At 36.3% G+C, this 26,659-nt stretch overlaps 2 protein-coding genes and 1 long non-coding RNA gene across 3 annotated transcripts in view; 2 read left to right on the top strand and 1 right to left on the bottom strand.

Annotated features, from left to right (window-relative positions):
- Window positions 1-26: 26 nt before the first annotated feature.
- Window positions 27-4,042, bottom strand: LOC148346389 (melanocortin-2 receptor accessory protein 2B-like). The gene is made up of 3 exons (XM_088325370.1): window positions 3,814-4,042; window positions 3,618-3,717; window positions 27-577 (listed from the first exon to the last, which is right to left on the bottom strand). Exons 1-3 carry the CDS (start codon window positions 3,944-3,946, stop codon window positions 229-231), a joined length of 582 nt encoding a protein of 193 aa, XP_088181496.1. The 5' UTR covers window positions 3,947-4,042; the 3' UTR covers window positions 27-228.
- Window positions 4,043-7,390: 3,348 nt separating this feature from the next.
- The window catches only part of LOC148346386 (uncharacterized), an 87,236-nt gene continuing 67,967 nt past the window's right edge, over window positions 7,391-26,659 (top strand). Inside the window, exons 1-2 of the long non-coding RNA XR_015848337.1 lie at window positions 7,391-7,507; window positions 16,075-16,227. This is a non-coding gene — a long non-coding RNA (uncharacterized LOC148346386). The remainder of the gene's footprint in view (window positions 7,508-16,074; window positions 16,228-26,659) is intronic.
- On the top strand, window positions 12,320-13,651 carry LOC148346388 (protein ripply2-like). The gene is made up of 3 exons (XM_088325348.1): window positions 12,320-12,382; window positions 13,320-13,378; window positions 13,457-13,651. The coding sequence occupies exons 1-3, from the start codon at window positions 12,347-12,349 to the stop codon at window positions 13,635-13,637; spliced, it is 276 nt and encodes a 91-aa protein (XP_088181474.1). The 5' UTR covers window positions 12,320-12,346; the 3' UTR covers window positions 13,638-13,651.

The following is a 26,659-nucleotide window of genomic DNA, read 5'->3' as shown; positions in this document are numbered from 1 at the left end:
TGCTAACTGGCTTATGTGGGCTAGCGGTATTATTATAGATTTGTTTTTGCTGTTATGGAATGAAACAAAGTGAATTGGATGTATTTTTTCTTTAGCTTCCTCAAATTTTATGTCTTAAAGTTTGACATTTGAGGTTTTAAGAAGAGTTCAGCAGATCCAGTTCTTAGGTTTTGGGGCAATTCCGTCAAATAAGAAGCTAACCATAGCCATTAGATAGCAATGGTTTTTCTAGTCAGACGTCCCCTCGTGGAGCAAATGTTCTGGTCCAAGGTCTTCGTCCCCCGGTGAGGACGTGACGAAATTGGGGATGTTGAAGTGGGACAGGAAGTCACAGTCCCGGTCCGTCCCCCTGGCGTCTTCCGGGCCCTCCGAGTTCTGCCGAGGTCCGTGTTGGTTCCGCCACATCTTGGCCTCTTCGTCCTCCGCCAGGTAAAAGTTAAAGTAAGAACGTGGCTCCCCGAGAAAAGGACGGGAAACGTCCCCGTTGTCCTCGTTGTCCTCGTTGTCCTCGTCTTTGGGATCGATGATGTCGGAAAGAGCGTTTCCAGGACCCGGTAGGTTCTCGGTGTCTGGGTTTCTGGTCAGAAAGTAAAAGGCTGGTGTGGTTTTTCCAGGTCATTTTTTTAAAGATACAAATATATACATACATATTGTTCTAGATGTCTCTCATCCATGTTTTGTTCCATTAGAACTTGTAGATACTCCAACATACTGTATATAGCATTGTATTACTTTCATGTTTAGTTCCGTTAGAACTGGTTGGTATTCCAGCATGTATTGCATTGTCTGACGTTTTTGTTTTGTTGAGTTAAAAGTCGTTGATATCCCAACGGCGGTATATTTGGTATTTTACTTTTATGTTTTGTTTTTTTAGAACAAGTTTGTGTATCAACACATATGGCAGGGTCTTACTTTCATGTTTTGTTATCTTAGAAATAGTTGGTACTCCAGCCTACATCGCATAGTCTTTCATTCTTGTTTTGTTCTCTGAGAAATAGTCGGTATTGCCGCTTACATAACATTGTCTACCATTCTTGTTTTGTTCAGTTACAACTTGTTAGTGTTTCAGAATTATATTTTATGATGTCGTTTTCAAGGCACTCTAAGGACTGAACTAAATGGTATCCCAACATGTTTTGTTCTGCCATTCAAGTTTGGTTCAGTTGGAACTCATTAGTGTACCAGCATATCCTGTGTTTTCTCCTTTTTCATGTTGTATTTAGCTAGAGCTAGTTGATTCCAATATAATTTAGTATTCTATCTTTCATGTGTTGTTCTGCTAGAACTAGTTGGTATTTAAATATATACCAAACTGTGATATTCATGTTTTGTTAAGTTATTTATTTTGTATGGTCTTGTTTTCATGCTTTGTTATGTTAGAAGTAGTTGGACTACCTTTCTTGTTTTGTTCTGTGGACACAAGTTGGTATTTTATTCTATTGTGTTGTCTATTATATTTGTTTGGTGATAGCATAGCGGATGATTGCATTTTTAACATATTCTTCTTTTCTTTTCATGTTTTGTTCATCAGATCTAGTTGGTGTTTCAACATCAATTGTGCTGTCTCTCATGTTTTGTTCTGTTACAATTTGTTGGTTTTCCAACACATATTGTGTTCATTTCATGCAATTTCCTGTTAAAACTGGGTAGTTCTCAAAAATATATAATTCTCCCTTTCATGTTTTGTTTTGTGTGAGGTAATCCGTTTTCCAACATATCCTTTGTCCTTCCTTTTGTTACTGTACCTAGTTAGTGTTTCAACATGTATTTGTTTTGTTCTGTTAGAACTGGTTGGGTTCCCAGCATATATTGTTTTATTTCATGTTTTATCCTGTTAAAACTAGGTCGTACTCCAACATATATATTCCTCTCTCTTTCATGTTTTGTTTAGTGTAAGGTAACTGATTTTCCAACATATCCTTTGTACATCCTTTTGTTACTTTATCTCGTTAATGTTTCAACATATATTTTGTTCTCTCTCTTTCTTGTTTTCTTCTGTTAGAACCAGTTGGGTTTCCAGCATATATTGTGTTTCATTTCATGTTTTATCCTGTTAAAACTGGGTACTACGCCGATATATATATTGCTCTCCCTTTCATGTTTTGTTTAGGGTAAGGTAACTGATTTTCCAACATATCCTTTGTACATCCTTTTGTTACTTTATCTCGTTAATGTTTCAACATATATTTTGTTCTCTCTCTTTCTTGTTTTCTTCTGTTAGAACCAGTTGGGTTTCCAGCATATATTGTGTTTCATTTCATGTTTTATCCTGTTAAAACTGGGTACTACGCCGATATATATATTGCTCTCCCTTTCATGTTTTGTTTAGGGTAAGGTAACTGATTTTCCAACATATCCTTTGTACATCCTTTTGTTACTTTATCTCGTTAATGTTTCAACATATATTTTGTTCTCTCTCTTTCTTGTTTTCTTCTGTTAGAACCAGTTGGGTTTCCAGCATATATTGTGTTTCATTTCATGTTTTATCCTGTTAAAACTGGGTACTACGCCGATATATATATTGCTCTCCCTTTCATGTTTTGTTTAGGGTAAGGTAACTGATTTTCCAACATATCCTTTGTACATCCTTTTGTTACTGTATCTAGTTAGTGTTTCAACATATATTTTCTTCTCTCAGTTTTTTGTTTTGTTCTGTTAGAACCAGTTAGGTTTCCAGCATATATTGTGTTTCATTTCATGTTTTATCCTGTTAAAACTAGGTACTACTCGGATACATATATTGATCTCCCTTTCATGTTTTCTTTAGCGTAAGCTAACTGTTTTTCCAACATATCCTTTATCCTTCCTGTTGTTAGTTTATCTAGTTAGTGTTCCAAAATATATTTTGTTCTCCCTTTCTTGTTTTGTTCTGTTAGAACTGGTTGGGTTTCCAGCATATATTGTCTTTCATTTCATGTTTTATCCTGTTAAAACTAGGTGGCACTCCAACATATATATTCCTCTCTCTTTCATTTTTTGTTTAGCGTAAGGTAACTGATTTTCCAACATATCCTTTGACCTTCCTGTTGTTACTTGATCTAGTTAGTGTTTCACCATATATTTTGTTCTCTCACTTTCTTGTTTTGTTCTGTTAGAACTAGTTGAGTTTCCAGCATATATTATGTTTTATTTCATGTTTTATCCTGTTAAAACTAGGTAGTACTCCAATATATATATTGCTCTCTCTTTCATGTTTTGTTTAGCGTAAGCTAACTGTTTTTCCAACATATCCTTTGACCTTCCTGTTGTTGCTTTGTCTCGTTAGTGTTTCAACATATGTTTGGTTCTTTCTCTTTCTTGTTTTCTTCTGTTAGAACTGATTGGTTTTCCAACATATTCTCCATTGCTTTTTTCTCCCCCACGTTTTGTTCATTTATATTTGTTATGGATCCGGGTAATCGTTGTTTTTTTCTTACATTATCCAATAGTAATTCATTTCACTGTTGGCGTGAGCTGTTGTCTTTTGAATGTTGGATTTAGGGCTAAATGGGATTCAATTTTTAAAATCGTTGTTCTCTAAATGTAACTCCCTTAAATATGACCCCCCCACCCCTCAATTATTACTAATAAGACGTCTTTTCCACGTCCTTTCGACCTCAGTTTGGGCCCATACTCACTCTTGTTGTGGGCCCCCCGTCTTGGTGAGCATCGTGAGGACAAAAAACATGAAGATGACGAAAACGGCCAGTCCGACCCAGAATCCAATGACGATAGAATCTGCAAAATATATTTAAAAAAAAGATAATCCGGATTGAATTCGTTTGGCTCCAATCACCACCGTGCGTAAAACCGAATCGGAGCCGTCAGTCTCACATCGGTTGGCTCTGAGTCCCTCGAAGGAAACCGGTTCGTCGTCGTAGTATTCGTATTGCCACACGTAGTCAGTGCGACGTAATCCGGTTTGGGTCCGATTGTGCGCGCTCATCTCTTCCGAATTTCTCCTCATTGGAAAGGATGATGAAACCGGATTCGATCAGAGACGAATCGGGTGAAGTCCTCCATCCCGCGCGTGCATCCTCACTCGTCTCTTCTGAAATTCGGTTTGGATCAGATTCGATAAATCTCGTTTGAAATTTTGATATATAAAAACTGGAGTGAGGTCCAGAACGTTTCATCCCAAACTCAGAAATGAATCGAAGGTTGCGCTGCCGCTTCGTTAAATGCAAATAATAGATTCCGCTTTAGCGCGGGCGCTCTCTAGCGGCGGCCATAGGAACTTGTTTATTTTTTCGAACTTTTTGAATAATTAGGACGTTAAAAGTGATCTATGATTAAGAAATAATAACGTAAATAAAATATTCTACCGTAACTATTTTATCTACAAAAATATTACATTTGTAGAACAACTGAATTAAACAAATAATCGTAATATCAAGGAAAATAATAACATAAAACATGTATATCATCTGAAAAATAATTTTATTTATGTATAATATTTTATTTTAAAAAAATGTTTTAAATAAGTGCATTAAAATTGCACTGATAATATTATTACTAATAAAAATAATAATTAAAATAATAATTGGCATTAACAATGTATATTTCTTGTCAAAAAAGAAGACATATTTTTAAATATATACAACGTGTGCATTAAAAAATATTAACAATACAACAACAATTATTAACGAATCTTGTTTATTGGTTGTAAAAAATAACAAATATTTATTTTTAAAAACATACTAAACTGCTTTTACAAGTCCAGTAAAAACATTTGATAATAAAAAACAAATAATAATGGTAATAAATGATACAATATTGATTTTTCTGTGAAAACAAACAAAACAAATGTATTGTACAAAAATATATATATATATATATATATATATATATATATATATATGTATGTATATATATATATATATATATATATATATGTATATATGTATATATATATATATATATATATATATATATATATATATATATGTATATGTATATATATATATGTGTATATGTATATATATATATATATATATATATATGTATATATATATATATATATATATATATATATATATATATATATATATGTATATGTATATATATATATATATATATATATATATATATATATATATATGTATATGTATATTTATATATATATATATATGTGTATATGTATATATATATATATATATATATATGTATATGTATATATATATATATATATATATATATATATATATATATATATATATATATGTATATATATGTATATATATATATATATATGTATATGTATATATAAATATATATATATATATATATATATATATATATATGTATATATATATATATATGTATATATATATATATGTATATATATATATATATGTATATGTATATATGTATATATATATATATATATATGTATATGTATATATATTTATATATATATATATATATATATGTATATATGTATATATATGTATATATATATATATATATATATATATATATTCAAAAAAGAGCATTACAAAAAACGAGCAATTATGAAAATAATAAATCAAGTATATCTCCCGTCAAAAGTATAATTTTTAAATTAAAAAAATATATGTTTAAATCGTTAAACAAGCGTCATAAAATTATAATTGAATATAAAAATAAATAACCGATGTAATGATTTATGATAAATCACGTATATTTTCTTGTTTTCTAATTTAATACAAACCTGTTGGACAATTCAAAAATGTAAAAAACACAAAATATTAGTATAAAAAATGTATATTTGATGTAAGCACATTTTCTTTTTGAAATAAATAACTATATAATATTATGATGAATCACGCCTATCTCCTGTGAAAATGTAACAAAAATAATTGTTTTATCAAAAATAAAAATGAAACTATTTGTATATTTCATCAAAAATAATATTTTCTGTAAAACAAACGAAACTGAACAAAAAAAACACATTTAAAAAAACAAGTGCAATAATACATTTTAAACTAGACAAGGAAGATGATACCGGTATATAACATTGAAATGTTTTTGAAACGTTTGCATTTAAATGTTATCTTTTTAACCCAGTGAGGTGTATCTGTAATTTTTAATTCGGTACGTTAGCATGAAGCAGTTAGCATGTAGCCGTTAGCATAGCTTTTCACCACGTAGCTGTTAGTATAAATTGTTAAAATTTTACTGTTAGCAAGAAGCCGTTAGCATAATTTGTTAGCATGTAGCCGTTAGCATTCACCAATTAGCATAATTTATAAGCTAGAAGCAGTTAGCAGGTAGTCGTTAGCATAATTTGAAAGGGAGAAGCAGTTAGCATGTAGCCGTTAACATTATTTGTTAAAATTTTACTGTTAGCAAGAAACCATTAGCATAATTTGTTAGCATGTAGCCGTTAGCATTCACCAATTAGCATAATTTGTAGGCAAGAAACAGTTAGCAGGTAGTCGTTAGCATAATTTGAAAGGGAGAAGCAGTTAGCGTGTAGCCGTTAACATTATTTGTTAAAATTTTAATGTCAACAAGAAACCATGAGCATAATTTGTTAGCATGTAGCCGTTAGCATACCTTTTCACCACGCAGCTGTTAGCAGAAATTGTTAAAATTTTACTGTTAGCAAGAAGCCGTTAGCATAATTTGTTAGCATGTAGCCGTTAGCATTCACCAATTAGCATAATTTGTTAGCAAAAAGCAGTTAGCAGGTAGTCGTTACCATCAAGCATTAACAATTAGACGTTAGCATCATTTTTCAGCATGTAGCACTTAGTATTATTTGATGATATTAAACTGCATAATTTGAAACGGAGAAGCAGTTAGCATGTAGCCGTTAACATTATTTGTTGAGATTTTACTGTTAGCAAGAATCCATGAGAATTATTTGTTAGCATGTAGCCGTTAGCATTCACCAAATAGCATAATGTTTTAGCATGAAGCAGTAAGCATGTAGCCGTTAGCATGAAGCGTTAACAATTAAACGTTAGCATCATTTTTCAGCATGTAGCGCTTAGCGTTATTTGATGATATCAAACTGTTAGCAAGTAACCATTAGCGTAATTTGTGAGCATGAAGCTGTTATGATTTAGCGTTTATTATGACTGGTGAGCTCATTATTGACAGTGTTTACAGCTAGCATGAGTTAGTATAGCATCAGCCTGTCACGGCTACGCCAGCTCAAAACTCTGCTAGCAGCACACATAGCTGTATCTATCTACTCACTAGCATCCGCTCTTTAGCATTCACCATTTACCCATGGTTAATTTGAATGTGGGTCAGTGACCCGCTCAAGCCACCCCTGGAAACTTCCTGGTTACCATGGCTACCCATTGAAATGAATGCTTGCAGCACCCGTGGCAGTGAAGCCGTCCCAACTAATAACTTGAAGTGCCGAAGTGTCCCTTTACGTATTCACGCGAGACTTGGCGAGATTTCTGTTTGCCAGGGGAGCCAAAATGGCAGGTGTCCTAAATGAAAGCTAAATTATAACATTGGAAGAACAATATTGCCAAAAGCGAGCAAGGATAGCATCAAAAATGACATTTCTACGACAATTATAACTGTAAGTTCAACTTTTACTCATGAAATAAGTATTTACGTTGTTGTAGAATTAATAACAATCCTATGTCGAAAAAAATGTACACATAAGTAAATACTTATAATTAAATGAAAATATTATGTAATACGTTCTTAATAAAGAACAGAATTTGTGCATTTTTGTATTTTAGTTTTTTATCATTTCCTCGTGTTTGTTTGACAAAGTATTTTTGTCATACAACGTCATTTTTTAAATATATATTGTCATTTTATTTGTGTTATGTGGTTATTGTTGTTTTACTTGTGTATTTTATTGTGTATATTTTTGTGTGTTTTTGTCGCACATTTCGTCATTGTTTTTGTAGTGAATTGTTTGTTTTGTTGTACACTAAATTGTGTATTTTATCGCATATTTTTGTTGTGTATCGGTGCATACCTAACGTTTATTTGTCTTGTATTTTGTCGTGTATATTGTATATTTTTGTCATGTATTTGTTCGTTATTTTTGTTTATTTTGTCGTGTATTATGGATTTTGTTATGTGTCGTGTATATTGTCATTTTTTGGGTGTATTTTGTTGTTTATGTAATTATCTATTTCCTATTTGATGTGTATTGGTTCATGTGTTTTGATTTTGTATATTTAATAGTGTATTTTTTCTTCCGCTTGTGATTTTGTCGGAAGTTTTGTCGTGTGTTTGGCAATATTGAAGGGTGTTTTGGCATTTATGTCACGTGTATTGGTAATTTTGTCACGTGTTTTTGTTGTGTTTTGGTGTTTTTGTCGCATGTTTTTGTCGTGTATTTGCAATTTTGTCGCGTGTGTTTGTCGTGTATTTGCACTTTTGTCGCGTGTTTTTGTCGTGTATCGGTGTTTTTGTCGCGTGTTTTTGTCGAGTATTGGCGTTTTTGTTGTGTATAGGCATGATTCTTGTGTGTTTATCTCGTGTATTGGTGTTTTTGTCGCATATTTTTGTCGTGTATTGTCGTTTCTGGCGCATGTTTTCCTTGTGTTTTGGTGTTTTTGTCATGTATTTGCACTTTTGTGGCGTGTTTTTGTCGTGTATTTGCACTTTTGTCGCGTGTTTTTGTCGCATGTTTTTGTCGTGTATTTGCACTTTTGTCGCGTGCTTTTGTCGCATGTTTTTGTCGTGTATTGTCGTTTCTGGCGCATGTTTTCCTTGTGTTTTGGTGTTTTTGTCATGTATTTGCACTTTTGTGGCGTGTTTTTGTCGTGTATTTGCACTTTTGTCGAGTGTTTTTGTCGCATGTTTTTGTCGTGTATTTGCACTTTTGTCGCATGCTTTTGTCGCATGTTTTTGTCGTGTATTAGCAGCTTTGTCGTGTATTGTTGCCTGTTTTTGTCGTGTATTGGCGTTTTTGTTATGTATAGGCACGATTCTCGTGTGTTTATCTCGTGTATTGGTGTTTTTGTCGCATATTTTTGTCGTGTAATGTCGTTTCTGGCGCATGTTTTCCTTGTGTTTTGGTGTTTTCGTCATGTGTTTATTTCATGTATTTGTAATATTGAAGGGTGTTTGGCATTTTTGTCACGTGTATTGGTAATTTTGTCGAGCATTTTTGTTGTGTCTTGGCGATTTTGTCGCGTGTTTTTGTCGTGTATTTGCATTTTTGTCTCGTGTTTTTTGTCGTGTATTGGTGTTTTTGTTGCGTGTTTTTGGCATGTATTGGCGTTTTCTGTTGTGTTTAGGCATGATTGTCTTGTGTTTACCTCGTATATTAGTGTTTTTGTCGTGTATTAGCACTTTTGTCACGTGTCTTTGTTCTGTCTTGTTTTTGTCGCGTGTTTTGGTCGTGTATTGGCGTTTTTGTCGCGTATTGGAATTTCAGTCGAGTGTTTTTGTTGTGTTTTTGTTGTGTTTTGTAATTTTCGCGTGTATTGCCGCTTTTTTCGTCTTTTTGTCTTTCATCATGGTCGAGTGCTTTTTGTCTGCGTAACTCTTTTGCATTTGGTCATTTTTAATGTGTATTTTTTTTTTTTTTGTTTTAATGACAAAACACAGAAATAAATGAATAAATTGCATTTGTCATATAAATCAAAAACCATTTGATTGCTTTCATATATTTGCATGGCATATCGGTATTTTTTATAAATGTATTTCTAAATATGGCAGGATACGTCCTCTATAAACTGAGGGCAAACTTATGCCATTAACTCTATTACTAAAAAACAAACAAAACAACATCTCTCTAAATCTGTGCACGTTCGTTTACCGAACTGTCAATCAAGTGGCCTCACAGCATGTGGTTTTGCACCGCCCCCTGCCGGGAGGGGCAGGCCAGTTTTTCAGCCCCAAATGGGACTAATTCAATAAGTAGATTAAGGTTTGTTTTTATTTGTAGAACGGCTTTGCACTCCTCCTGCATGCCATTATGGACTAATTAGGCGTGACTTTATTTTGTTGGGCTTTTGGGGGGAATGAAGGAATCGCTCTACAAACTATTTCTTACACGAAAAGGACAATATTTGATGTCTTGTTTGGCTACATTTCCACATTTTTAAAATGTTTTTTTAAAGGAACACTTAATAGTGGGTGGGGGTGGGAGCTTACTGACGATTTAATTTAGTTATTTTATAGTTAAGTTATTTTGAGTAATTTCAGTGGCATTTATGAATGACAGGTGATATATACTTATATTATAAACAGCAAAATCAATCCAACTTTCTGGGTTACTCATTGAGATGTGACTTTTTTTTAAATTAGCGGTAATTTACATACAACTTACCCTAATTTTATGTCTTTTGTTTTTGTATATAATGACCACTTTAAATGAATTTTTTTCAAGGACCACTGTTATTTGTGTAAGGTGGTTTTAAATTATTATGTTATAAATTTTCTAAATGGGTTTAAAAAAGTATTGGATCCCCAATTAAAATAAAAAAAGTCTGAAATATAAATTGATTAATCAAATTATTTTTTTTTTATTGTAAAAGGACTCAATTTTCTTTTTCAAGCAGTATTCTATATATTTTCTCATCTCATCTCATCAGCTGTACCACTTATCCTCATTAGGGTCGCGGGGGGGCTGGAGCCCATCCCAGCCATCTCCGGGCAGTGGGCAGAGGACACCCTGAACTGGTTGCCAGCCAATCGCAGGGCACACGGGGACAGACAACTCGCTCGCTCATTCACACCAAGGGGCAATTTGGACCGGCCAATTCACCTGAAATGCATGTTTTTGGAATGTGGGAGGAAACCGGAGTGCCCGAAGGAAACCCACGCAAGCACGGGGAGAACATAGAAACTCCGCACAGGAAGTCTGGAGCTGGATTTAAACCCACGCAGGAGGTTCCCATCACATGAACTGTGCCGCACATGCGCTAACCACTGCGCCGCCGTGCTGCCCTCTATATATTTTATCTTATTTTATTTTTCAACACAAGGATACTGCTGGAAGTGTGAATTTCCCTATCGGGATGAATTATCTATCTATTATCTATCTCTCTCTCTCTCGACATCTATTTATTTTTTCTTCAGAGGTACATTATCGTGTAATTTAAAAACATCGTGGTCAATTTTAGTGATTTATATGTTTTTTTTTTGTATTTCAAGTACAACATATTTTTCTTAAAGGTGCAGTCTGGAATTTGAAATTTTAACTCACTGCTGCCATCTCCTGGCTTAAAGTCATGATTGCAGCCTCAGATAATTCATCAAGTAGGTGAATTTCTTAGGTGAGCTTGAATCAACTCTTGTTTATTTCATCATTTTGAGGGGTTTTGGGTTGATGTTTGAAACAAGCCTTTTCTTACTTTCACCATTTTCATGCTACCTTGACAAAAAACTGCGACGAGGAGCTTGCAGTCACTCTTTTATTTTTTTGTATCTACTGGTACAGTCTTGAATCCAATACCTCTGGTTTAAAACTGAAGTATTGGATTGAATACAATTTGAAAAAAGAAAAGAACACAGTTAAATATTAAAAAATAAGGACTCTTTAAGCGTCTATTCTTCATTTTTTTTAAATCAGCGGTACTTTATAGTGTAATTCAAAACAAATACGCAAGCGAGAACATTTAATCTAGGCCTACCTTTATTTTTTCACATTTTTTTTAGAAAGAGACAATTTATTTTTGCACATTTCCTTCAGTCAAAGATAAAAAAAAGATTTGTCTTCTTAAAATAGCAGTGAACAAAAGGCATTTTGACAACATTTGCAAGAAATCCAGATTTAAACAAATATAGTATTACATTGGTAAAAAAAATATATAGTTTTAGTTGTGTAGTACAACAAATTAAATTGTATTTAATTTAATTTGGTGTTAAAAAAAGCTATTCCCATTTGGAAGTTCATCACATGTGGGAGAGGAGGGGGCTTGCATGGGGAGGGGGCCATTCCTTAGTGTTAAAAGGCCGACGCGTGTCGCCCCCTCCCCATGCATCACCCACGCAACGGGGGGTTGTCAAATGGGGCGCGTGGGTCTTTTCACCTCACTAAATGTTTAAATAAACCATTCATTTAAGATTAAGTCACGTTTAAGTCTTTCTTTTGTTCTTAAATCGTGTTATCTTAATTTATCTTATCAATTAACGTGAATGCGAAACGCGTTAAAGAAAAAACAGATAACGCAAACGCTCAATTTGTCACATATGGTCGCGGTTTGCTCACGTGCGACTTCGCACCTTCCACGCACGCATGCCGACACTTGGCGACGCGACAAAAGTCCAATTTGGCGCTCGGCGGGGACAGCCTCCCCATCGGGGTTAAAAAGACTCGAGACGCCCCCTCCGGGACCCACATTGCGGTGTTGCAAGGGAACAACTCCGGATCTCCGTCAACATGAACGCACCACGTGGATTTAACGTGAACCCGCAGCGGTCTGGCGACGTTTGGAGACCGTGGATGGGAAGCGAGACTCGTGGGGATTCCATTTCCACGGTACGTATTTAAAGGGAATGTGTAGTTACTATTAACCATGTTAAATGTGAAGTTTGCATGTCCAATGTGTGTTATAAACCTGTTATAAATATATATAAGCTTAAATAATAGTAAGGTAGAAAATATTCAAAAGCAAATTGTTATAAACATGATATAAATGTGTGATAAGTATATAAAATAATAAATCTGAAGTAATTTAAGTCAGTGTATTCTATAAATGTGTAACAAGCACCAGAAATGGTAAATGTATAATAGTGTAATAAGCATAAGCTACGGTAACTTTGAGGTATCCAAAAGCAATGGATTATAAAATGTTATCAATGTGTGATAAGTATAACCAAAGATAAACTGTCTCAATGACAAATTTTGTTATGGATGTGTAATATGCATACGGGATGGTAAATTTGAAGTCGCCAGAGGCAATATGTGTTATAATTGCCTTACACATGTGTAATAAGCATTTGTCAATTTGAAAATTTTCAAAGGCAGTGTGACAAAATTGTTTTAAATGTGCAATGAGCATAAGTTTAGTGAATTTGAAGTAGTCAAAAGCAAAATGTGTTAAAAGTGCCTTATAAATTTGTGCTATAAATAGGTAACTCCAGGCAATAATAAGTTTGAAATGGCAAAATGCAAATAGCGTTATGTTATAAATGTGTGATACTCATAAGCAATGGTAAATACATTTTCATGTGTAGAAAGCAATAGCAATGGTAAATTTAAAGTACCCCACTTGCAAAGTGTTATAAACGTGTTATAAATATGTATTACGCATAGGCAATGCTACATTTCTGTTATAATTGTGTAATAAGTACAAACAATGGATACTTCAACCTTACCCAAGATAATGTGCATCATAAATATGAATTAAGCATAAGCAATGGTAAATTCGAGGTATGTATGTCATACATTTGTAATAAGCACACTCCCCTTTTAGGCTCCTCCTAATCCTGCGGAACCTCAACCCAAACCGGCTCTTTTCGTCCACCCAGTCAAGTAAATCTCATTTCCTATTTTAGGCCACTTGTTTTGTACATCCTTGACATTTCGTGGTATTTTAAATCTTTTCCCAAGGTTGTTCTGGCCCAAAACCAAATGCTTCGACTACCTGTACCGGGAGGCCGAGACGCTCCTCCGAAACTACCCGGTCCAGGCCACCATTTGCCCCTACGAGGACTCTTCTTCTTCTTCTGATGAAGAAGAGGAGGATGAAGAGGATGAAAATGAAGAGGAGGAAGCGACAGAACTCAACTAAAATTCCCACTCATGCGCAAAACCCCTTAATATATATATCACGTTCCTATTTATTGGTGTAAATATGTGTAAATGTTATTTTTGTATGCCACACACACACGTTTAAATTATTTTTCCGACTACCTCTTTTTGTATTTTGTGCTACTCGCAATAAAATATGTTCAACACAACTGTCTTTTTGTGCATTTTCCCGCTGATAAGTGCAAGGTTGTAAATGCCACTTCCTCTAAGGGATGTGAGAAAAAGAAGGGTGTCGCCACCCCCTTTCTTCACAGCTAATCTGTGAGGTGTGGACAACAGCAGGGCGAAATATAACTGAGATACATTTTAAATTTATCAGATTATAAACAAAATAATCGACTTGGCTAGAATGACATATATTTTTGCAATGGTGTTCCTAATATGGGCAAAGAGTCTCAAATATATCTTAAAACCGTTTGTATGATGATTTAACAGATGACATGATCAATATGCACTATATATATATTTTTATCAATATTTGTGTTTTCACAATGACTAGAAAATCACAATGACACCAAGAAGGACCTTCTGAACTGAATCCACTATTACTAATTCAATTTATGATATGTTCATTACATACAAAACAAGACCATTTAAATTATAAATGATATATTTTAAAAATTATATACTACTTGTTATCAATATTATTTTGAATTCAGATTCAGATATACTTTATTGTCATTCTTGTACATGTGTATACAGCACGAAATGTCGATACATCTGACCCGCACAGTTTCCTTGAATGTACAGATATAAATAAAATGTTGTATTGAGTTGGAGTATTGAAGTACTAATATTATACTAAATAATTATAGCCATGTATAGTATTATACAGTAGTGCAAAGAGTGCAAGAGGAGCAGCTAACCAGATGTGCAAAATGGGCAGTCAGGTAAACAAGTCACTATACAATAACAATAACACTGAAGTATGATAGTGCAGAGGAGAACAGATGTGCAAAGGAGTGCCTAGATATGAATAACCAGTTAAAAATATTTAAGACTCGAATTAATAAAAAATACTGAAGGATACTTTTCTAAAATCGTTTTTACGATTCTTAAATACTTATGAGAACGTTGTAATTATTAAGTGAATGTAATAATGATGACCACATGGTATAACAATAAAAATCACATAGTAATAAAATATAAATAAATTGTATTTTACATCAAAATAGTAATTAACAGATTAACATCATGATTAAAATGGATGAATTTTATCAAGAACGGAAACAGGACCCAATTGCGTAACGTTTACCACAAGTTTAATGAAAGAAAGAGGAAGGGCTGCGCCCACAATCCGGTGTTCGCTGGACGCAGGAAGCAAGTCGGACTCGGAACACTGAAGTGGATCTTCCGTAGCAAGCGATGGCGGTGTCAGGGACGGAAAAACTGGTTGGTAGCTGGGACTGGGAGAGCAAAGCGTGGTCGGGATTGGAAAAGAGTCGTAAGCCAGGACGGGAGAGTAGACGTTGTCGGGATCAAAAATGGGTCATAGCCGGAGACAAACGGAAGCAAAAAACGGGACAGGTGGGAGTCAGGGTCGAAAAAGGCTTGCCTTGTATAAACAGAGGTTCGCAGACGGACTGACGAGGGGATTGACATGACTGAGTTTAAATAGGGACAGGGAGCCAATCAGAGCCCGCAGCAGTTGGCGCCAAATGAGCGGGCACTGGTGATTCACATCCGTAATCCTGACAAAATCACAATTGTAAGAATTCATTTTTTATTAAAGTAATCATTAGATAACAATACAAATTGTTTAATCATTGTTAATGAAATGGCAGTTTGTGTTAGAATCAAGATGATTGCATATTTTTCAATGTACATACATATATCATTTAAATATTATTAAAATCAGTAAATGAAAATCATTCCAACCAGTATTTGAAGGCCCGTTCAAACTGCACATTTTCTTGCAATTCACGGTTCATGCATTCCTGGGTTGTGGGGGCACCATTTCCTGTGGTGTGTCTTGGGCAAATACATACTGGCGGCGCCCATCTCTCTCCCCATGACTTTTCTTGGGGTAGGAATTTGTTTGCGAAACAGGTAGACTGGTTTCCATGGTTACTAGTAGCAGGAGAAGCCTCCGGATCTGACTCAGATACAGCACCTTCATCCTCAGGTCGCCGTTGTTTTTATGTGTAACGCGTCATCACGCTCTTCAGTGATGAGCCGGACCCCGGGTTATTCGATCCTAAATCACGGGGGGAAAAACATTTTTTGCTGAATCACATATGCATGCGCATACAAGACAAAATAAAACCAAGATGTAATGCATAAATACTCTGTTAAAGACATAAAACTGAGATAAGTTTTACATGACAGTGATGAGAAAAATATCTTGGTGGAATCAGTTAAAATTCGGTGCTCGAAATTCTAATTTAACTTTTTTTCCTCGATCCCGTTTCTCTCAGGCATCCCGTGGGAACCTTTGGGACGCGCTCGGTTAGGCGCGAGCTGTCCGCGCCTCACCCGAACGCACCGCCGCCACTGAACTTGTGACCTCTGTTAGCGCCAGGACCGAATGGTGGCCAGTTCAATCTAATTGTTTTTGAGAAGATTGTGAGGTAAGATTATACTCTGATAAGCTTTCCTTTGGGCCCGCCTTCCTGGGAACTTTCCCAGGCTCGGGTGTCGGACTTAAACGCTATCAGGGGTGTCACCTAGTCGGGTGTGAAACGTGCTCACCTCTGCGGTTAAATATAAAACCTAGCACCGATGACCCGGCTGATGAACTTTTAGCCTGACTATAACACACTATTTTGATTTTTTTTCTTTTCAAGTTGTTCATTATTACACTATTATATTAGTATTACTGTTATTACAATGTTATAACAATGTTACACAAATGAAATTGAACAATAGTCCTAAATAGTATTTTTCAGCATTAAAAGGGTCATCGATTCCCGGTGAAAAGTTTATGACCCCTGTATGTATCTTGGCCTGAATTATTTTGAACGTTCCCGGTTTAATTCCCTCAGGCGTGACATTGAAACTCGGGTGAACTTTGCACCCTTAGCGGCACATGCTGCCCATTCTCGAGTGTGGGGTGCACATTAGAAAGGTGTGAGGTACAAACACCTTCAGGGTGTGTGGAACCACCCCGGTTCCAAAACTACCCTCGGATTCTTGTTTGACCTCTTTGGACTTGGGACATCATGGCTCCAAATTGCTCTCTTCTTTTTTTTTATTTTTTTATTGTGTACTTAAAAATACCCTAAAATATTTTTTATTTTGTTTTTTTAATCGTAAGTTGCCCTTCTGGAGCATTTTTTAATTAATATTAATCGCCGGGCCGCACATCCCTGCTACATAACAATGAAACACTAACTGAATATAAAAGGACAAAACATGAAATTAAGTAGACACGGGCTGTGTTGGGGGAAAAAAACTAGCTTACACTGAACCAAACATGAAAGACTCAAGATATGTTGGAACACAATTTATCTCTACTTGAACAAATCCCGAAAGAAAGAGGTAACATAATATGTTGGAACACAACGTAGCTCTACCTGAACAAACCATTAAAGTAAGGAGAGGCAGGAAATGTTGGAACACAATTCATCTCTTCTTTAACAAAACCCAAAAGAAAGAGGTAACATAATGTGTTGGAACACGATTTATCTCTACTTGAACAAAAACCCGAAACAAAGAGGTGACATAATATGTTGGAACACAACGTAGCTCGATCTGAACAAACCATTAAAGTAAGGAGAGGCAGGAAATGTTGGAACACAATTTATCTCTACTTGAACAAAACTTGAAAGGAAGAAGAGGCAGGATATTACCTTCCACTGAAAATAACATAAAAGGAAGAAAATAGGGAATATGTCAGACATCAACAGGTTCCAACTGAACAAAACACAAAAGAACGCAAAGAAATTACTTACATGTGGATAGAACTAAACATTGCTCCAATGCAAATCAGCTGTAACTGAACAAAACTTATATAAGACCACACAAATATTCACACACATGGTCAAAACTAAAAACTACAGTAACGTAACAAGACCATAACATATAATGCAGGCTCACTAACTAGAAGTATCTGAACAAAAACATGAAAAACAATGCTGAATCGTTTGGAACACGAATGAGATTTACCTGAACAAAATATGAAGAAAAATGAACCAGGAAACATATATCTGAATAAAACAACTATCTAATGTTACAACGCCACCTATCTTTAATTAAACACAACATGAAATACTAAACAAGTAATATTCTCATGCATGGACAGAACTGGTGAATTAAAAGACATTAAAGCTACTGTAACACATAATAAAAGAATGAATCATGAACAAAACATCAAAGAAAGAATAAAATGGGATTTGTGGTAACATAACTGAGCTCTACCTGAACAAAACATCACAGGAAGTAAACACCGGCTACATTGGGAAAAGAAAAAAAATCTCACCCTGAACAAAACATGAAAATCAAAAGAAAGCATAGAACACACACAGGTGTGGATTGAAGAATATAACCAATACCAACCAGCTGTAACAGAACACAAGATGAAAAGAATACAAAACATGAAAGATTTCCACACAAGACCATGAAATCTAAAGCAGGCACACTCACTACTAACATCATGAGCTGCTCTCTGCCCAGTCTAGCAGAGATCGCCGGCTTGCAATAGCATAGCACAGCCATTCATCATATTATAAAAAAAACAATTCCCATCACTTTTTCATTGCGCTATTGTTACAACGCACTATATAACTTAAGCCAGTTTTTCTTTATCTCTTTTAGTCTTCGAAGTCTTGTCTTGTGTTTTATCCTGGAGTGCCATGTCTAATCTCGTCGGATACAATGTTTCACTACGTTGTATATCGGTGACATTAAAAACGATTCTAATTCTAACTAGCGGTTACTGAACAAAAATCGGTGCTAATTCTAACTAGCGGTTATTGAACAAAAATCGGTGACAGTAGAAACGATTGTAAATCTAACTAGCGGTTACTGATCAAAAATTGGTGACAATAAAAACCATTCTAATTCTAACTAGCGGTTATTGAACAAAAACATGAAAGACACCGCAGGGTAATGTTGAAATACTAACTAGCTCGAACTGAACTGGACATAAAATTCGACATAGGGCATATACCCACCAATGGATATGACAATAACAGGAGTTATACAAGGTAGGCACACTAACTGGCTCTCACTGAACAAAACATAAAAGCATCATGATGTAGGACGTCCACCCACTTCAGGATCTAACATTACTGGGATCCTATACTCTATTTTTTCCCGGATGGAGTTGGCGTCGCCGTGGCTGGGGAAAGTCTTGGGGTGAAGACAAGGTAAATGAGTGTGCCGGTGTGAGCATCGACACCAACCGAGGTGGCAAAGTGTGAGCGAGGAATCAAGCCTGGTTCTCACGCTCGCACCTTGTCTGCTTTTGGTGGACTGCATTAGACAAAATCACAGCTAGCTAGCTTGGTACCTAGCCGGCTAGCGAAATAAATAAGAAAAAAACAAGGAAACACAGTCTCAAAGACAGTTTCTCCCCCAGGGGCCATCACCACCCTAAACAAGTGCGCAAAACTGTGTAAATGTAGATCTTGCAACTTATTAGGAATTTCTATGTTGCTACTAATGTTATGATGCACTATTATTTAAACTTGGGCCAGTCTCTAAGCACTACCTTCTAAATTTTCTTGCAGATTCTTATTTGTATCGTTAAATTCTTTAATACGTGTTTACCCTGGAGTGCCATGTCTAATCTCTTTGCATACAATGTTTTTTTTCAAAACAAGAGAGGAATTACTGTTCCGCTATGACGTTTAAATTTCCTCGTTTCAAATCTTACTTTTTTGTCAATTTAAGTACAAATTAATTCTAATGATAATTGAATAAATCCGCTTTATCAGACAAATTTAGTGATTAAAACAAAAAAATCATTTTCAGAGAAATAACAGATTTGGGTCAAATATGACACCTACATTTTTGACTGAGTCACTCTGGGTGATATTACATTTGTCAATGTTCAGAGCAGTTTTTGAGAACTAGTCACGACATTTAGATGGACCAATAACTAACATTTCGGTCTTTTCAGAGTTTAGGCACAAGAAGTTGAGTGACATCCATTCTATTATCTCAGTGAGGCAGGCCTCCAAATTTCCACAGTTTAGTGTGGCAGATTCCTCCATCGGGAGATATAGTAGAGTGTCATCTGCGTAGCAATGGAAACTGATATTATACTTGAGAATAATATCACCTAATGGAAGCATGTAAATGCTGAAAAGAAGTGGGCCAAATACTGAACCCTGCGGAACACCACAGGTACCACTAAAGGGCTCAGATGTCATTTCACCATATTTAAGACAGTGTGTCCTATCTGAGAGGCAGGATCTGAACCATAAGAGGACGGTTCTTGAGAGACCAATCCATTTTTCCAACCATTCTAGTAGGATATTATGGTCCACAGTGTCAAAGGATCAGGGGATGGGATTCTTTGTAATTAACGGCGTCACAAATAAACAGGACTTGACTTGAATTTCTGTAGGTAAAATAGTCAAAATCATTTTACAGCAAAATGCAAAAAGTGTAGTTTTCGAGAGATATTTTAACTTTTAGGTAAAAAAAATATAACAAAATATATTTTGCGTAATAAGAAAATATTTTATTTACTACTAAAATTAAGTGAGAAATGCAAAATTGTCAAGCGTGACGTTTCTCACACAAGCTTTTATTTTACGGGAAATGGAGCAGTCATGCACGTTAAACACTATAAACGCTAGTGATTCAGCGATCGCTGGGCGAAAGAAGAAAGACAGAAGTCTGTCGTGGACCAACAGAAAGCAAGAGACCAACAAGATCGATACCAGTTACACGAGCCAATACCGGACTGATGATGTCAATACCGGACAGAACGGGATTGAAAGGATTGATAACAGGTATAGGAGACTGGAGACAGACATCAGACAAGACGAGAATGACCGGCACGATACCAGACGCAGGAGACCGAAATCAAAACAGGACAGGATACACAAACGGGAAACCGGACAGAGTCAAAACCCACGTCTAGCAGGTGCAGAGGTTCCTTGACGGACTGACAAAGGGTGAGTGAGAGCACTGAGCCTAAATAGAAGGGAAACCAGTCTGTCCACGAGCGCAGCTGGCGCCAATTGGGCGCCATGGCACCTGTGACACAAAATACAGTTCTCACTAACTAGTTTTTTAAATAGATATGACCAAATAATACATTCATAACACAGTGAAATAAAAATGACACGTGAATTTAATCATATTTAATACATATAGTAGTTTTCTTTAAAAAATAAATGAATATTTCATATTTATATTTTTGTTTATTTAAAAAAACTATAAATTCAATATACGTAAAAAAATCCTATGAAAACGTATCAACGAGTGATTGATGACCAATTGTTAACAGTTGAAGCGGAACTATTTGGTCCGACAGATGGCGATACAGTATATCAATATTTTCTTTTTAACATGATAAGAAAATAATATTTAAATTAAGCTATTATTTGGCATTGGGGTATTTTTTTTTTAAATCATGAAAAATATTACTTAAAACTAGTTATATTACCTGCCGTTGGGCTAAGATTTTTTATGATATTGAACGTTTCCTTTGTATTTGTACTTGGGAACAGTATTTTTTTGTTTTATTACATACATTTTTTTCATTTTTCTTTTAGTTTTGAGTTACACGTTTGAAAGGGTCATCTTTTAATTCAAAGATGAAACGGAATAATACTCTTCTTTTCATCTCACTAGATTCAAAATTGTTTTTCTTTTCATTTTGAATTTAATAAAATACCGAAAATCCTACCACTTGGGTAATGTAGTTCTTTTGGATTTCCGCCTGAGGGCAGTGTCGCTCCTCCATAATTTGCAGCCCGTTTCTTTTTTTTACCCATTTACTGAGGGAGAAAAATTGGGGCGCTAAATCCAATTAAAAACGATTTCAAGCTGTTCGAGTGAGGGGGGAATCGAAAAGTAAATATTTGTGATGATATTGTTCTATGTGGCTTAGCGGTGTCCGTTCAGATGCCTGAGTGAAAATAAATGATGCAAAAAGGAGTTTATTTGTCAAAAGCTCACCAGCTTCTAATGATGACATGTTCGGCAACAATTTATTGTCTTATTACCTCAAATTCCCCAATTTCATCTGATAAGTCATGCACACACACACACACACACACACACACACACACATATATATATATATATATATATATATATATATATATATATATATACATATACATACACATACCTGTCAAAATCCAGGGCTCCATGCCCTTACAAAATTTTGTACTTTCCCTTACAAAATACAAAATAATCTCACACCATTTTTTTCAAACGTGTTTATTTATGTAGTTTAACATGTTATATTGTACATGTGTTTCGTTATATCATATAGATTGTTAATTAACATTTTGTTGTGAGATACCGAGTTGCTCGACATGAATGAGGTTTATTATCAAAAAAGTTAAAAAATGAAATAGCTTGGACGTTCACTGTAGAAGGAAAAAAATACTTGCAAATAGAATTAAGTAGAATAATACATTTTCTTATTCAAATTATTAATTCATTTTCTGCATTAAATTATTGTTGGTAATATACTGATTAAAGGGATAACCACAAACCTGTCTTTTTTCATTTTCTCCTTTTATACTTCCTTTTTTTCCTTCTTTATACAAATAAAAATGACTTGACTTGACAACATAATAATTTGTAATATAATGCATCAAAGCAAGTGAGCCTTTTTTGAGCCAACTCCCTTTTAATGAGTTGAGCCGAAAATGCCTGTTCTCTAAAAAGAGACGGACTTCCTTTCACTACATAACGGCCACATGAAATCTGAGGCGGCAGATGCATGCGCACAATAGCATCAAACCGCTAGCTTCGTTTGCAACGAGAAAAAACGATACAGAGATAGAGGCTACCGCGGCAAACTCGTTTGACTTGATGGATTTGCCATTTCGTGATAGTCGGTGTATACTGGATGGTACCCATCATTGACAAATTTGCGGTTTTCCGTACGGATTTTCTTGTACGTCGTACACGTCTTAAAATGCATAATAAATGTACTTTGTACGGCAAAAACGTACAGGTTGACAGGAATGTATATATATTAGGCAGGGTAGCGCCGACATTTGTATTCCGAAGACAAGAAAAAACACAAGAGCAGGCCTGCTTTGTATTCACCTGCGCCTTCGGATCAATAAAAAGATAATTTGGGCTGATTCCTCCCCGTAGGCCTCTTAGCGGACGGGAGGGGAGTGAGGTCAGCCGCCGCTGGGCTGCAGGGAGCCCCAACAACTTGGAAATTACCGGCCTTCTTGTTTGAATAGATCTCGTTCGGCTTTTTGAGTTCCGCCGGGAGGGAATCGAGTGGGGCCCGTCGAGTTCTCGCGATGATTGGTTTGGGGTGGTAGAAGACGAGATCGAGTGGAAGTATAAAGAAAATATCATACCTGTCCACCTCAGTCAATAGCCCTACTTATAAATGATAGCGATTCTCATTAGTAAGCAATAACAAACCTTGTAAACCCGAACATAGATAATGAGCCTTCGCCTAGGCCAGTGTTTTTTAATCTTTTTTTGAGCCAAGGCACACTTTCTTTTCATTAAAAATTGCCAAGGCACACCGTTTCATTTTGTTGTTGTTGTTTTTTTTTCTCAAAATATCATTTTGCTTAAATACCCAAAGCCAGGCACCTCTTACAAAACAACTAGAGCTGTATTTCTTTCCCTCCCTCTGTCTTGCTATTTCTCCCTCTGTGTCACTATTCGTCCCTCCATCTCGCTATTTCTCTCTTGCTATAATGCCCTCTCACCCTCCATCTCTCTGCCCCCCTCTCCCTGTCTCTCTTATCTCTCCCTCTCTCTTTCCCTTTTCCATCTTTGTCGTTCTCTCCCTCTCTCTCCCTCTGTCTCTCTCATCCTCTGTCCCTTTCTCTCTACCTCCCTTTGTCTCGTTCTGTCTCTCTCTCCTTCTGCCTCTCTCTCTCAGCCTCAATCTCTCTCTCTTTCTCTGTCTCTTCTCTCTCTATTTTTCTATTTCTCTCTCTCTTGCTCACCCTGTCGCTCCCACTATCTCTCTTTCTCCATCCCTCCATCTCTGTCATTGTCTCTCCCTCCCTCCGTCTCTGTCATTATCACTCCCTGTCTCTCTTTCATCCTCTGTCTCTCTTTTTCCCTCCCTTTGTCTCTCTCTCTCCTTCTGCCTCTCTCTCTCAGCCTCTCTCTGTCTCTCTCTCTTCCTCCATCTCTATTTCTCTCTCTCTCTCTCTCATCTTCAAGTACAGGCCCTGTGAGGCTTTTATCCTACTATGTGGCCCCAAAGCTAAAATGAGTTTGACATCCCTGCTCAACTCTACTGATTCCTGTCACTCATATTAACATGGTCTGCAGTTAATCAGAATTAATCAGTAAATTTAAATTAAAACAAGAATGTCATGTTTTTATATACTGTTCACATAAGTGACATTAGCTGCATTAGCATGAAAAGCTCCACCCAAGCCATGCTCATCTCGCACGCTAGCTTTACTAAAAATGAGCTTAAATGTTGATCGTTTTCAATGCACGAAATCAAACGCACCCCGTCCCCGAAGGAGAAAGTCGCACCGAGCGAAATCTTCCCAAATCCCCGTCCAGAAAAGGAGCCCACTTAAACACCGCTGCTCCCTTTTGATACAGATTGGCAAACAATGGCTTCTGCCACTCTCCTAAATCCACTAGCCGCCAGCAATTTGTATGAGAATGACGGAGAAACCGGGATTGTCTTCGGATGCTCCCGAGAAAAAGGAGGGGGTTATCGAGTGGGGGTGGAAAACCATCAGGTACACTCCAAACCAATCTGTTGCCTCATCAATGGGCTCATTCTGTTGGAGTGCGCGGTGACCAAAGTCAGCCACTGCACCAGAGTAGGGGGGATAACGAAGAGGGTAGGGCTTCCCGAAACCGCCTCCTTTTATTGAAGGGGAATCAAAGTAGGGATCTAGAGACTCGGGCCCCATCTCTTTGTGCTCTCGTGTCCCAAAACAAACGCATCCTCTTGTTGGCGGCGGGGATCCGACTTGCACAGATGGCGTCGACGGGGGACTACGACAATCGCCACAAAGTCGTGAGGGTCCTAGACAAGTATTTCTAGAAGAAACCCTCGGGAGAAAGAGATAAACAAGCACTATATTTTTTTTCAAAGCCATCAAAAATTCAACCTCCTAAGTTACATAGAATAAACCAATCCCAGATGGTGCGGAATTCAAGTAATAGCAACGTGGTTGGCCTCCCTCTGCGATCATGGATGGCGAACAACAAAAGGATGCAAGCGGGGACTACAAAGAAAACAACCCATTCTGCATTTCAAGCCTTTAATGATAAAAGAAGACCAACCTTGGCATAAATGAACTGTCCGCAAATGCAAAGTGCATCTATGTAGCAAACATTCAATGATCAAAGTAGAATAACCTTGGAATAAATGTACTGTCCGGTAATGCAAATTTTTTTTCATTGTAAGCATTTAATGATCTCAATCAGACCTGGGCACTCCGGTCCTCGAGGGTCGCGTGTCTGGCATGATTTGCAAGGTTTTTCTTCTTCAACTCAATTATCAGTGTGTGAGCAAGCTGGTAGCAGCTTGTATTGGAGTAGAGAAACTTCAAAAAACAGGCAGGAGTGCGCCGGTTTTATCTAAATCAGGGGTGTCAAACTCGTTATAACTCGGGGGCCACACTATAGAACAAACATTCTGTCGGGGGCCGGACTGGTGGATGATAGAGTAAGAAAAAGAGATAAAGAAATAAGAGAAAGAGGAAAGGAAAAGGAGAGAGGGCGGGACAAAGAAAGAAAAAGAGAGAGGGAGAGAGCGTGAGAAACAAAAGAGATAAAAAGTCGTGAGAGAGGGGGTAAAGAAAGGGAGAAAAAAAGAAATCCAAAGACAAATAGAAAGACAGAAGGAGAAAAAAAGAGAAAAGAAGGCGCGAAGGGTAGGAAGAGAGAAAGAGAAAAGGAAAAAAGGAAGTTAGAGAAAAAGAAGTTAAAAAGACAGAGAGAGAAAGAGACAAAGAGCAACAAAGGAAGAGAAAAAGAGAGACACAGAGACAGAAAGTGGGAGAAAAGGGGTGGAAAAGAAAGAGAGAGAGAGAGAGAAATAAATACAAGTACAGTGTCTTTGTGAGAGGCACCTGGCTTTGGCAACATCAAGTTGACATATTTCAACCTGCAGCTTGTTTTTCTCTTGCGCTTCTTCGGTCGTTGTCTCGCGGGCCGGATTTAATCCCTTAGCGGGCCTGATCTGGCCTGCGGGCCGCCTGTTTGACACCTGTGATCTGAATCAACGAAAACATGGCATTAGAATTGCTGTCCACTCATGTAAAACATTTTTTTGCAGCAAACGGTTAATGATCAAACTAGAACAACCTTTGCGTTACAAGTATTGTCGAGGAATGCAAAGCGCTTTTTTGTTGCGGCGTTCAAGGAACAAAATTGAACAACCTTTGCTTTACAAGCAGTATTCATGACAAGTGTTCAACAAATAAAATATAACAACATTGAAAATCTAAAGCACTTCCTTGTTCACTAGCGTTCAATCATCAAGAACAACCTTGGCCTTACCATTACCGTTAGGGAATGCAAAGCGTTGTTGCAAGCTTTAAATGATCGAAATTAAACAACCTGTACATAAGAAGTATCGTACGGTAATGTAATCCAATGATCAAATAGAACAACCTTGGATTGCAAGTAGTAATCGGGATCCAAAGTGCAACTACCATACGAACAGTCTGGCAACACAGATATTTATTTGCAAACAATCCACCGGAATCAGCTGTCTTTCTTGTTTACATTTGCGAAAATCAGAACGATTAAAACGGGATAAATCCGACTTCCCTAACGACCACGAACGCAGCGTGAACAATAAGATCGTAATCGTGTTTACGTGCACAGTTGATTTCATTTTATATGTTTTGAAAACATCCGTTCGCCGGTCAAGACGTAATCCAACGATCAAAAACGCTC

The sequence above is a fragment of the Urocampus carinirostris genome, chromosome 20, assembly GCF_059441175.1.
Source record: "Urocampus carinirostris isolate Australia breed hairy pipefish chromosome 20, RoL_Ucar_1.0, whole genome shotgun sequence".
In the NCBI taxonomy this organism is placed as follows: Eukaryota; Metazoa; Chordata; class Actinopteri; order Syngnathiformes; family Syngnathidae; genus Urocampus; species Urocampus carinirostris.
The sequence above is the reverse complement of the archived record's forward strand: the minus strand, read 5'-3'. Positions and strand labels throughout refer to the sequence as shown.